This window comes from Hypanus sabinus, chromosome 8, assembly GCF_030144855.1.
Source record: "Hypanus sabinus isolate sHypSab1 chromosome 8, sHypSab1.hap1, whole genome shotgun sequence".
NCBI lineage: Eukaryota > Metazoa > Chordata > Chondrichthyes > Myliobatiformes > Dasyatidae > Hypanus > Hypanus sabinus.
The window spans coordinates 38,113,825-38,127,264 of NC_082713.1; the positions used below are offsets into that span (position 1 = coordinate 38,113,825).

Consider the following 13,440-nt stretch of genomic DNA (forward strand, 5'->3'; position numbering starts at 1 on the left):
AATATGATAGATACATTACTGATCCCAAAGGAAGTTACTGTGTCACAGTAGCATTACAAGTGCACAGATATACAAATAATAGAAGAAAAGTAGAAAGAATAAAAATTAAGTTGCCTCAAACAGTCTAACAGCAGAGGGTCTCCACTTCCCCGGCTAAAGGTTGACTCGTTATAGAACCTAATGGCCGAGGGTAGGAATGGCCTCATATAGTGCTCTTTGGAGCAGTGCAGCTGACTTAGTCTATTACTAAAAGTGCTCCTCTGTTTAGCCAAGGTTGTATGCAGAAGGTGAGAAAGGGGTAAGCATTACAGAAAAAAAAACAAGCATACAATAGCTTTAAATGAAATCCATATCATCTCCAATATCTGTTTATGGACATTAATATGATTAATATCCTTTCTTGCTTCTGAGGAAAGATTGGTGAACCACACAAACAAAAATGCCAACTGCTCATTTTCTCCAGCTTGATGTTTCATGTTATGAACCTTGTCCAGATTGCTGAGGAGCAGAAACTTGTGGATTCTACAGTCTACCTAATTTTAAATTGACATTTGCGCACATGTAGAACATTACATTGACTTCCCATTAATGAGCACTAACATGACATGAGGTGCTTCCTTCCAAACTCAAAATAAAGAACAAAGCATCAAATGTTTATCAGTAACCCTTTTTTGAATACATTGGAAACTGGGAGAATTAGGGGCAACATTACTCACTGAGCTGCAAAAGCCTCAAGCATTTCTTGAGGTAAGCCATGGTAACTTAAAGGTTCAATATACAACTCTGAGATTCATCTTCTCCAGATAGCCATAAAATACAGAAAAGCTTAGAAGAAAGCACAAATTCTATCAAGTAGTTCAGGAGACAAAATCATTTTGGAAGTGGCATGCATTTGGATATTTGAAAAGTAGTCTCCACATCATTCATTGTATCTCTTATGCTGTGTTAGTATTTTCAGACATTAAAGTGCTATATATCTTCTTCAATTTCCTTCTTAAAGCTTCAAGTCTTGTTGGACTGAGGTGCAATTGCCACTCCAACCTTTCTTTTTATTAAGTTTCCAATTAACAAACATATCAATATTGATACTGATACATAGAGATTGGGAATACATTAATAACGGTTAATATGTAAAAACATATTTCAAATAGCAAATGGAGACTAACCTCCCAACCGCTTAGTAATTAAGCATGAAAAAGATAATTATAAAAAGAAAAGAAAAAAAACACCAAACTCAAAAAAAACTAAACTAAAAAAAAACGATTGGGCTGCCATTTTTCGTCGGTTAAATTTATAATTTGTCGTTAACTCCGCTCCTCTATACATAAAAAAATTACTGAGAAAAGGATTCAGAAAGGGTCAACTTATATCATATGAAAACATTGAATAAATGGCTTCCAAGTTTCTTCAAGTTTAACTGAGGGGTCCACAGTACTGCTCCTAATTTTTTCCAAATTTAGACATGCGACCGGTTGGGAAAACCATTGAAATGTGGTAGGTGGGTTGGAATCTTTCCATTTAAATAAAATGGATCTTCTGGCTGTTAATGTCACGAAAGCAATTAAACGACAAGCTGATGAGGATAAATGACTAGAGTCTATCACTGGTAGTCCAAAGATTGCAGTAACAGGATGAGGTTGTAAATCAACACCCAGAACATATGTTCTGGTCTTGCCCTCTGTTGGGAAAATATTGGAATGATATTTTTGATATTTCAGTAGCTCTGCCACTCCAACCTGAAGCACCTTTTTTAGATCACATGGTTACTAAAGCAAGAAATTGGTCAGTGCAATACTAACAAACCAATGGTATTGTATATAAAGCATTTGCCTTTCAGTTCTTACCTATGTTCCAACGCTGTATACTTGAGCAGTTCTGCAAGTTGCAGTGGGTATTTGCAGATCTTTTGCACAGGTGTAAGGAGAAAACCATCGATGGCAATGTCAATCATTTGCTGCAGGAGACGACAAGCCTCAAAAAAATGCTGATATCTGCCATCCTTCATCAGCTTAGACAGCTCCATGCATGCGTCTAGATGATTATTACAGTACTCTGAATAAATCCAAAATCCGTCTTGCTAGAAATAAATATAACAAATATGTATGAGAAGTGCATAAAAAGGCTAATGATTAGGTTTGTGAGCTGACAGAATAATATTTTAGAAGTAGGCAGCACAGATAACAGGGATGTGAACATAATAATTCAAACAGTATATTGTAATTCATTCTTTGTGTCTAATCTGTAGCCTGCAGCAGCAAAATTTAATGTATCCATCTACCACTCCTTTGGATGAGATGGTGTTAACCAAGGCTCACAGTTGCATTCTTGCTACAAACAAAATGTACATTCAAGCTCTTCTCCAGAGGGCTGAGCATAAAAATCCAGACCAACACATCACACTCCTAAATGTAAAACTACTGCATTTCAGAGGTGTAGTCTCTTCACTGAGATGTTAAGCCAGGGCTCTCTTAATGTAGATGTAAAGGTGCCAAGGCACAAAGTTCTTGTCCTCCCAATACTAATTTTATAATTGCTATCACTACACAAAATGGTGGAGTCATTATTTATTAATTGAGATACAGCAATGAAAAGGTCCTTTGAGCTACACCTCTTCCAATTTAATCCTAACCTAATCACAGGAAAATTTGCTGCATTTGTGGCTTATGGGAGAAAACCAGAGCACCCACACAAACCCATGAGGTCAAGGAGAGAACATACAAACTCCTTAGACAGTGGTGGGAATTGAACCTGGGATCACTGGTATAGTAAAGGGTTGAGCTAACCACTATGCCACCGTGCCACCTTTCTGTTTACCCAGCTCTTTTTGGGACATTGCTATGTGCAAATTGGTGCCCAAGTTTCCTAATGCTTAACAGTGATTAAATGTCCAATAACTTAATGGGTATAAAGTTTTTACAATAAATTGTGAACAATTCTATTTAAATGTTATTCTCTTGCGCAGTGAATATAGGCACCAGTGATCTGCCCAACAACTTAGCAACAAATTGCATGCAAGTACAACTTTCCTGCCTGCTGAAATCTTCATCTGTATCTCAAGTGCCTCCAGAAACTCAATCCCCTGCTGCTAACATGCACCAATTCATTCATCACTCATTGTTCAGTTTCTTGTAAAGCATCATCTCCGTTTTCATATTCTCATCTACATTTATAATTCCTATCCTGCTATATCCAATCCTTTCTTGATGAACTCCACCTCCACAACCTCCAAGATATCCATTCAAGCTGTCATTCTTCATCAATACTGGCCTCTTGAGGACTTCAGATTCTAACTGAGCCGCGATTTCAACAACGAGGCCAAAGTCTCTGAAAGTATCTCCCTAAAACTTTCAATTTCTCTTTCCTTCTTGATGTTTTTTTAAAATCTTCTTCTTTAATCACATCAACACACACAAAATGCTGGAGGAACTCAGCAGGCCAGCCAGCATCTATGGAAAAGAGGATAGTCGACGTTTCAGGCTGAAAAATTTCATCAGGGTTCATCCTGTCCTGATGGATGGTCTCGGCCTGAAACAATGACTATACTCTTTGCCATAGATGCTGCCTGGCCTGCTGAGTTCCTCCAGCATTTTGTGTGTGTTACTTGGATTTCCAGCATCTGCAGATTTTTATTTGTCTTTAATCACACCTTGTGTTTTAAGCACCTGTGGCAGTCTCCTCCGCAGTGCACCATGGGAGATTTTACAACATCAAACTGCTAATCAAATATTATTTCTGTTGCTGACAGTGGTTGTTAGACATTTGGTAGATTTTCCATTTTTTACCTAGTTAAATCTAATCATCCAGTGGGATATGTATGTAAAGGACTATTGTAACAATCCTCATTTAATACTCTATGAATTTTAATTCATGAACAATGAACCAAACTTACTTCTTTCCAGACATTCAGCCCTTTCATTTAATGTTCAAGTGTATTTGCAATGCACACTCATTTACACAAAAAAGTAAGAACATTTCCCTCTGCAGTGAGCTTTAATCTATAACTTCTACTTACCAGAATATTAATAAAAAGATTGGACAAAGTTTTTGGATGGTACAAGAATAATTAGACTTATCAGGAGTATTTTTAAACAGTTTGAACATTGAAGGCTTTACTGGTTTTGAGTAAGAAATGTGATTAAAGTGAGAATATATTTAAAAAGGAAGAATATAAAGCAATCAATGGCTTTTGTATTTTTTTTACTTTGTTTTTCTTTTTTTGTTATAACTGTGTTTGTTATGTTAATAGAACTAAACAAAATGAAATAATGAAATGCAATATTTCTAATGAATTTGAGATTGCATTGTCCACAAGTTAATTAAAACCAGTTAATGGGGTTAATATTTTCATTAAAGTAGCAGCCAGAAACATTTTATGCAATAATGCTAATATAAACAAAATTACGTTAGAATATGCCTGCATTATATTTCAGGTATAAATGTAAAAATTCAAGACAAGAACAGTAACAAAAAGAAAACCCAAATGATAACAGAATATAATTTACATGTTCTAAGAAGCATGGTCCAATTTCACTCAGGTGAGGATCTTCCTTGTTATACTGCTTCTCCAGGTCTCTGACAAAACTCATCTGAAATCTATAAATGTCTTCAATATTTCCAAAAATGACCTTCAGCTGTTCATCACTAAACATGTCCCTGCGCTTTCTGCATTGTTTGAGGTACCCCTATAAGAAAAAAATAACAATTATATGTTTGTGGCAAACTTGGTTTGCATACAGTAGCAAGTTAATTCAAGGTAATGATCAATTAAAAATAAGTTAGTCAGTCTCTACTAAACCAATTCTTCAGATCTCCATGTAGTTTTTTTTCCCAAAGAATAATAATGTCTGGATAACATGTACAGCCAAGTCAAAGAATTGAGTCTCCTGAATTAAGTTCAAATAAATTAACATAATGAAAAATAATTGAACAAAATAATAAATGACCCAAATGTGAACATTTTCAATCGCAGATTTTTAAAGGGATTAGTTAAGGATATTGTTGCTTTAAATTTGGGCATCTAAAAGACCTCACTATTCAGGCAACTCTTCAACTGCGTTGAAGAATGTCACATGGTTCACAACTACATTAAGACAATTGGGATAACAAAGAGTTATTGAATAGTGTAACCACTATTGAAAGGTATTACTAAAATCTCTACCTCAAGAATATTCATTTGATCAAATCATTTTCAAAGTGATTTGGCATGAATTATAGAGGGGGGTCATGCCTGATGACCATGACTGAATTTTCCAAAGTGTCATAGAATTATTGAGTTATGCAGCACAGAAACAGCCTCTCAGCTGATTCCATCCCTCCCGACCTTTTTACCCATTCATACTATTCCCATATTTCCTCAGCATCATATCATTGTGACTTGCCTATTTAAGTGTCTCTCTAAATGCTTTTTAAACATATTAATTGTATTGAATTCCACCACGTTCTCTTGCAATAGGTTTCAGATATTAACCAATCTCTGCATATTAAATTCATTCACAAGAACTTCTTTAAATCTCCTTCCTCTTACCTCATAACTCTGCTCGTTTTTTTTCGATACCACTGACATATAACCATATAACAATTACAGCATGGAAACAGGCCATCTCGGCCCTTCTAGTCCGTGCCGAACGCTTACTCTCACCTAGTCCCACCAACCTGTGCTCAGCCCATAACCCTCCATTCTTTTCCTGTCCATATATCTATCCAATTTTTTTTAAAATTACATGGAAAAAGATTCTATGTAACTACTCTTCGTCTACTTTTCATAATCTAATATACTACTATCAAAACACCACACAGCCTCCTTTTTTGCAAGGGAAAAAAAGGTTAGCCTGCCCAATGTTTCCCCATAACTAAAGTCCTCCAATCCAGGCAAAAACCTTCTGCCATCTCTCCAGTGCAATCACATCCTTCCTAGAGTGTGGTGACCAAAAACATACATTGTCTTTCAAGTGCAGTCTAATCAATGGTTTCATTAGTGTGACTATTACTGAATGGGAAAATGCCCATGCATCTCAGTTACATTGATTTGTAAAAAGGCTCTTGACAAAGTCCCTGAGAAGAAGCTATGGTTACAGCTGAAGCTCAACAAACTGGAAATTAAGGTAACATTGAGCAGCAAAGAAAAAAATTGATGGGGAGCTGCTTGAATTCATAGAGCACAACCAGTTGTTTACTGCAGAGAATTAGTAAGGATATGGAAGAGCAGATCAAAAGCCAAATATCAAAGACATAAACACAAGAACTTCTGATGATGCTAGAAATCGAGAGCAGCACACACAAACTGCTGGAGGAACTCAGCAGGTCTGGCAGCATCTATAGAAAGGAATAAACAGTTGACAGTTTGGGTCGAGAACCTTCATCAGGACAGGAAAAGAGTGGGAAGAAGCATGGTGGCCAACCATTTTAATTCCAATCCCCATTCCCATTCTGATATTTTGGTCCATGGTCTCCCCTAATGCAACAAAGAGGCTTCTCTCTTGTTGGAGGAGCAATACATCATATTCCTTCAGGGTAGCCTCCAACCTGATAGCATGAACATCAATTTCTCTAACTGCCAGTAATTCTTCCTCTTCCCCTTCCCACTTCTTCCATCCCCTTCTCACCTCTTCTCTTCTTCTCACCTGCCTATCACCACCCCCTGGTGCCCCCCTCCACACTTCCCTTTCTACCATGGTTCATTCTCTTCTCCTATCAGATTCCTTCTTCTTCAGCTCATTACCTTTTCCACCTATCACCTCCCAACTTCCCTCTTCATTCCCCGTCCCCCACTCACCTGGCTTCATCTATCACCTTCGAGCTTGTATTCATTCCCCACCTCCTCACTTTCTTATTCTGGTTTCTCTCCCCTACTTTTCGAGTCCTGATGAAGGGTCGGCAGCAGAAATGTTGACTGTTTAACCCTTTCCACAGGAATAAACTGACCTGCTGTGTTGCTCCAAACAAAAGACTATGCAACGTTGTATGCAATTGGAATAAATTATAGTAAAAGTAATTGCTTGTAGATTAAGCAATAGGTAAAAAAATGTTCAAAGATGTTAAAAAATTAAGTCATTCACTTTGGATCTAAAAGCAATCTTACTTTCTAAGCAATAAAAATGTAAAAAAAGTTCCTTAAATTTGGTCCTACATGTGTACAATTTCTATGAACAAATTGTGTATTAAAGCAATTTCCTCCAAGTTATATTTTGCCAGTGATTATTTCAAAGTCAGAAAGTACTGTTGTCAAACTAGCCAGGGGACCTGTTGTTATAATCCATCTTTGTGTAGCTCCTGTTCTTCTGACATAGCTGCTCTGGGGCAATCTGCAGCCTTTAGGGTTCACTCATAATAAAACTAGGATCATATGGTGTGGGTTTACAGTGAGTAGGCAATTAAACTACTTGCACAGTGGCATTGATATTTTTCACACAGCATCTTCCGGCCTTAGTATTCTGCAGTCACCTGTATGAAAAAATTAATTAGTGGAGCTTTCATCAGTGTTATTTCCCAAATCAATTGTGGTCTGCAAGCTTTGATCTCATCTTCTGTGGTAAGCCCGCACCTTGCTGATCAATGTAAGATTACATGAGCAATTTAGCCTTTGAGCTCATTTCTCTGGAGTAAAACCGAAGGCAAAAGGACAACAAAATGAGCTTGCTTTGTACCAACACACCTCAGAAAGTGGAAATAAAATTCCCTTAAAGATACTTGTGGGCTTTTGTGACATGGGAATCAATCCAGGCAACTGCCATGTGGGGTATTCCCACATGGTGCGCTACTTGGTCTTGATGTACAGTGTTTATAAAAAAACGATGCACTTCTTTTCAAGAGGAGTGCAGCAAGGTTCCACCATGCTGATTCCTGGGATGTCAGCTCTGTTGTATGAAGAGAGATTGAACAAGCCACAGCTTTATTATTTTGTGCTCACATGAATGAGAGAAGGCCTCATTGAAAGATACAATAAAATCCACCCTGACCTCTCATCATCAGGAGACAAGAAACAGAGTCACTCTCAAAATAAGGAAATGCAGAGAAATTTCTTCAAGTCAAAGAATCTTAAAAATCCTCTGCTTCAGAGAACTGTAGAGGGTCAAAATTTGATTGCATTCAAAACAAAGAAAGATATGTCTCTGAGTATCAGAAGTGATAGAAATAAACCACAAAAGGCAGGGCAGGTGTGGTCTATCTCTAAGTATATGTTTGAAATTGTTGCATCCACCTGCTCTAAAGTACTCCCTGGCCTCCATTGCAGCCTTTTCTGTAGCTCACAGAGCCATCGTGGAGAGAGCTCTTTGCATTAGTACAGCGATGGCACAGCAGCTGTGAACTCTCCATAAAGCTCCCACTGGGATCCGCTCAGGCCCCGTTTCAGTGCATGAATCTGTGCAAAGCACGCACTCTAAACGTGATGAATATTTGCCCAATTGCATGAATATTTTCAGGAGAGCCAGGTGGGTTTTGAAACTGTCTACAGCAAGTGCTCACTGCACCAGAAGAGATATGATTCTGGGGCCATCTGACTTTGCTATTCTAAGAGAAGTGTGCATAAATTATTTAGAAATTAATGGATCAAGTTATATGGTAGAAACAGAAAATAATCAAAATGGTGGAATGCTGGCCTTTAAAGTTGGAGGATAGGGATGTTGCTACAGCAATAGAAAGCCTTGGATTTAGACTATTCCAGATTTCTATCAGCAGTTCTGGGCACCAGAACCTCAGAAAATATATATTGTCTGTGGAAAGAATACAGAAATTACATACGGTCCTCTGATAGCTCAGTTACAAGAAAATGACAAAACACTGTTGTGCTACCAAGAATTTTGAAGAGACAGCATTTGTTTGCATATTTACACAAATTAATAAAGTAGGTTACACAGAACTATTTATTCTGCCCATGGAGTAGGGTGCCTTGTCTGAACATTAGAGTGAGGCCCTTCAGAAATGCAGTTAGGCAAAGATTTTATACACAATAGGTAGTAACATGAGATTACTTCCACAAATTGCAAAAAAAAGGTGCAGTTAAATGTTAATATAATTTTCAGATGAACAGCTTACAGATTAATATGGTACAGTGTAAACAGCAACATGCTGCCAAATTAACTCTATTTCTCATGAGTAGCCTGCAAGATTCTCGTTGAGAACCACTGGTCTGACCTTTCAACGTCTATTATTGTGGGACTTAGTATGTGTTCTGCAATGTTTGTACAATGCCAACACAAAAAAATGTGATATGGTTGTATAGCTAGCATTCAATGTTGATTTGTAAATAGGTTCCGACCAAGAGTGGGAAGTTGACTTGGCTTCCCTGACTAAAAACCTGAAGTAACTGACGTGATGGTGATTATGATTCACATTAGATAAGTTTGATGCATTCAACTCTTATTTTCCAAAGACGAAATGCCACCGAAACAAGCCTATAGGTTTAACCTTTATGTCTAAATATTGTTTTCAAAGGGCATTCTCATTAGAACTAACAATTCTCTCATTACTGGCTACGTGGTTAAGAGGCCCCAATCAAATGCTGCAATCATATTACTAGTCTTAGCAAGCTCATATTAAAACTAAACGGCAGTGAAATTTTACTGGGCACTGTAATTCTGACTAAGAAAGGTCAAGTACCTTTACCGTGATACCTCAATCATTTCAATCTTGCTTCATAATGCTAGGATTGCAACTGTCGTGGGCAGTAACTATGCAAGGAGATTTTGCATAAATTACGTCAAAGTAAATGCTGCATTGTATTCAACATCAATGAATATGTCTGATGGCTTTATGTGGATTAAACATATGAAAGACCTGCAGATGTATACAAATGCCATGCTGCTACTTAGTGTTAAGGCGATCAAGTTTAAATAGACAATTGTGCAATTCACAAACAATATTTGACAGCATTTCTCATTTTTTTATTTTTGGACATACTGATTGAGGTTTAGAATTAAGTGTAAGTTTTCTATGGGTTTTTCTTCCATTACTACCAGCAGGTGGCACAAAATTAATGGAACACTATTGAGGCACATTTCACTGAAGTTCCTCTAACGTCACAGTGGTGTAGTGCGAAGAATCAAGATAATTTATTCCTTATGACTCTTTAATATACTTCAGCTTTTAATATTAGCTGCAAATACACAATTTATAAATTATTAAGATATGAACTTTTAATGACATTTTAAAGACTAACAATAAATGCTTCCAAGAACAAATGTGTAGAAATCAGAGAGCCTGTGTGTAATTTATCTTGTCCTTAATGGGAGTTTGGATTACCTCACAGATGTCCTTCAGGTGCTTAATGTAGTGCCTTTCTGTGCTCATTATTTCATTGATGACATTTGCTCTCATCTGGTCTCTGTTCTGGATGCTTCTGCCAAGACACAGGCAGTCAGAGTTCGGGTCCAGATGTCCATTTTGAATCTCGCTACTGGCGTCATCTACAGTGTCTTCCTGATTCACCCAAAGCTGCCAATAAAGGAAAGAGACAGCATGGATAATTGTCTAATATGTTGTCACATATACAGTCGATCCAGCATTATCTGTGCCATTATATCGAATGCCAAGACTGAGAAAGAAAAGCATCCCAAACATCTTTTAAAACCACCTTTCGACCAATCCTGCTACCTTTCAGGATTTCTCTTTAATACTATATCATATTACATTTCCATAGCCAATGATACAACAATATATTACAATGTACAAAACAATACAGTGCAAACAGCTCCCAGGCCAATGTGCATTCCTCTAATTCTCTGGCACTACTTCAATACCTAGAATATTGAAAAATTATAGTCTAAGTCTCTGCTAGTTCCTCCCCTTCCTTTAGTAGCCAGGTCCGGTGTTTAATGTTTACTCATGTTTATTACAGCCATTTCATTCTCATTCATTTTAATGTCCCTTTCTTTTATGAAGACAGATGCAATGTGTCCATTAAGGACCTTACTGATACCCATTTCCATACACAGATTAAATTTTTGGTCACTAATGGACTGCAATCTTTTAGTTAACTTCTTAGTCTTTATGTAATAATAAGAAACATTTGTATGTCCTTCACTTTTATCTACCTGCACTTCATGATGCCTTCTAATTTCCTAATTTCCCTTTTAATTTCACCCCAATTCTCTTCTAGATTTGTCTGACACTGGTTTCCTTTTCTCTACTTTGATACATCTTGTTTTCATGAAGACTTTAGATTTGGCAGTCCAATCTTTATCCTTTGTGGGATTTGTTTGTCCTCAGATACTAGAGCCTCTTTCTTTAATGCCTTGCAATCCTCTTAGACAAACCTCCAGTAGCTGCATCCAGTCTATTTTTACTGAACTGCTCCTTTGTCTGGTAAACTTGGCCTTCCCTGAATTTAGAATATTTATTCTAATTTTATCTGGGTCTTGTTCTGCAATTATGTTAAACCTTTCAGAATTAAAACCAGAAAAACCATTCTACTTTTACCTAGACAGCTTTTTCCATTAAACTAACTCCAAAATTCCCCCTACTTTGATGAGCTACATAAGGCTGAAAATGTTCTAAGGAACGCAATTTAATCATTCTCTTCAAAAAAATTAAATGCTAAAAATGTAAAGCAAAGCTTAAATTCAAATTCTGCTTTGTGAAATGCCTGCATTCAAACCTCCAGAAAAATCCTGAACTTCCTGGCACTTCATTTCCTCATCCCATTCCCACTATTGGTCTATGGCCTCCTGAACTGTCACAGTGAGGTCTAGCACGAGCTTGAGTAACACTAGCTCATTTTACACATGGGCACCGTCAGGTAATTTGAAGACTCTGTCTAGAGATTGATCCACCAAAAACTTGCTGGAAAATCATACAATTGATTTGAGGTGAAAAGTTTAGTGTCATAGCACTACCTCTAGAGAAAATCATCCTGGCATGTCCGATGCGTACAGTTTTTAGCTAACTTCAATGAAAATGAATCAAGAGTAGCAGTTCAGACAGACTTCTAATCTCTATCTTTGATATGCCTGCTCTAGGTAATATGGATAATATATTTAATCTGAACCTTTCTGATTTGAAAGCCCTATCAATTGATAACATTGGAATATTTTGCATTATCAAATGGTGTAAATGTTGGTCAGTATACTCAGGTATTTATTACATTTCAAGGATTTGCTTCTTAACCATTATGTTTACATCTCAAAAAGGAAGTGAACAATGCTCAAACGTGAAATGACAATTGAACCAAAACTGACCAGTAAAATGCATCTGAGGAGCATTTTTACAACAACATAATGAGGCTGAAAGTATTCATTGACAGATAAAGACCAACGTTTTAACTTGAAAAAGACCTGGAATAAACTTTGGAACAACAAATGTAATTAAAAATATTGATAATCTAGGACATCAGACAGGTCCAAAAAAATCTTTAAATGATCATTTCCAGCATCCAGATGAGATACTTTTGTATTGTGAACAAGAACAAACTGGTCAGCAGGGACATATCAAAGATAACTAAATCATCAAACAAAAAGGCAAGAATGGCAAAATGATTTGTTGATAAAAATCAATTTCAAGGCAAAGAAAAACTACTAAGTTAAGTTATTAAGGGATGTAAAAAGACCATTGACCATAAGATAGGAGCTCAATTGGGCCATTTGGCCCATGGAGCCCACTCCAATGTTTCATCATGGCTGATCCACTTCCCTCTCAACCACAGTCTCCCACCTTCTCCCCATATCCCTTTATGCCCTGACTATTCAAGAATCTATCAATCTCAATAACTTGGCCTCTACAATTGCCGGTGGCAATTAATTCCAGATTCACCATGGTCTGGCTAAAGAAATTCCTCCTCACTTCCTTGCTAAATGGACATCCCTTTATTCTGAGGCGGCGCCCTCTGGTGCTAAACTCCCCTGCCAAAAGAAACATTTTCTCCACATCCACTCTAAAGAGCCCTTTTAACATTTGATAAGTTTCAATGAGATCCTCCCTCATTCTTCTGAATTCCAGTGAGTACAAGCCAAGAGCCATCAAACTCTCCTCATATGATAAACCTCTCAGTCCTGGATTCATTCTTGTGAACCACCTTTCAACCCTCTTCAATGTCAGCACATTCTTTTTCAGATAAGTGGGCCAAAACTGTTCATAATGCTCCAAGTGAGGCCTCACCAGTGTCTTTCAAATCCCAGCATTATATCCTTGCTCTTATTTCTAGTCTGATCAAAATGAATGCTAACATTACATTTGCCTTCCTGACCAGCGTCTCAACCTGAAAATTAACCCTTTATTGAATCCAGCATGAGGGCTCCCAAGTCCTTTTGCACTTCAGGTTTTTGAACTTTCTTTCCATTTAAAAAATAATTTATGCCTTTATTTCTTCTATCAAAGTGCATGGTCATATAATTCCCAGCACTATAAAAGAAATAGAAAGATGAGCTAATGAAAAGTTAATAACAAAGGTTAAAAAAAATTAAAGGTTAAGGTAACCAGGGGATGAACAGAAAAATCCCAAAGGTAAAA

The 13,440-nt window shown here is 37.1% G+C and overlaps 1 protein-coding gene across 1 annotated transcript in view; it reads right to left on the minus strand.

Annotated features, from left to right (window-relative positions):
* arhgef9a (Cdc42 guanine nucleotide exchange factor (GEF) 9a) overlaps positions 1-13,440 on the minus strand; it is a 295,537-nt gene that overhangs the window by 115,100 nt on the left and 166,997 nt on the right. The window contains exons 7-9 of the mRNA XM_059976966.1: positions 10,240-10,431; positions 4,503-4,682; positions 1,845-2,077 (exon numbers count right to left, since the gene is read on the minus strand). Of these exons, the coding sequence (XP_059832949.1) occupies positions 1,845-2,077; positions 4,503-4,682; positions 10,240-10,431 (605 nt within the window). The remainder of the gene's footprint in view (positions 1-1,844; positions 2,078-4,502; positions 4,683-10,239; positions 10,432-13,440) is intronic.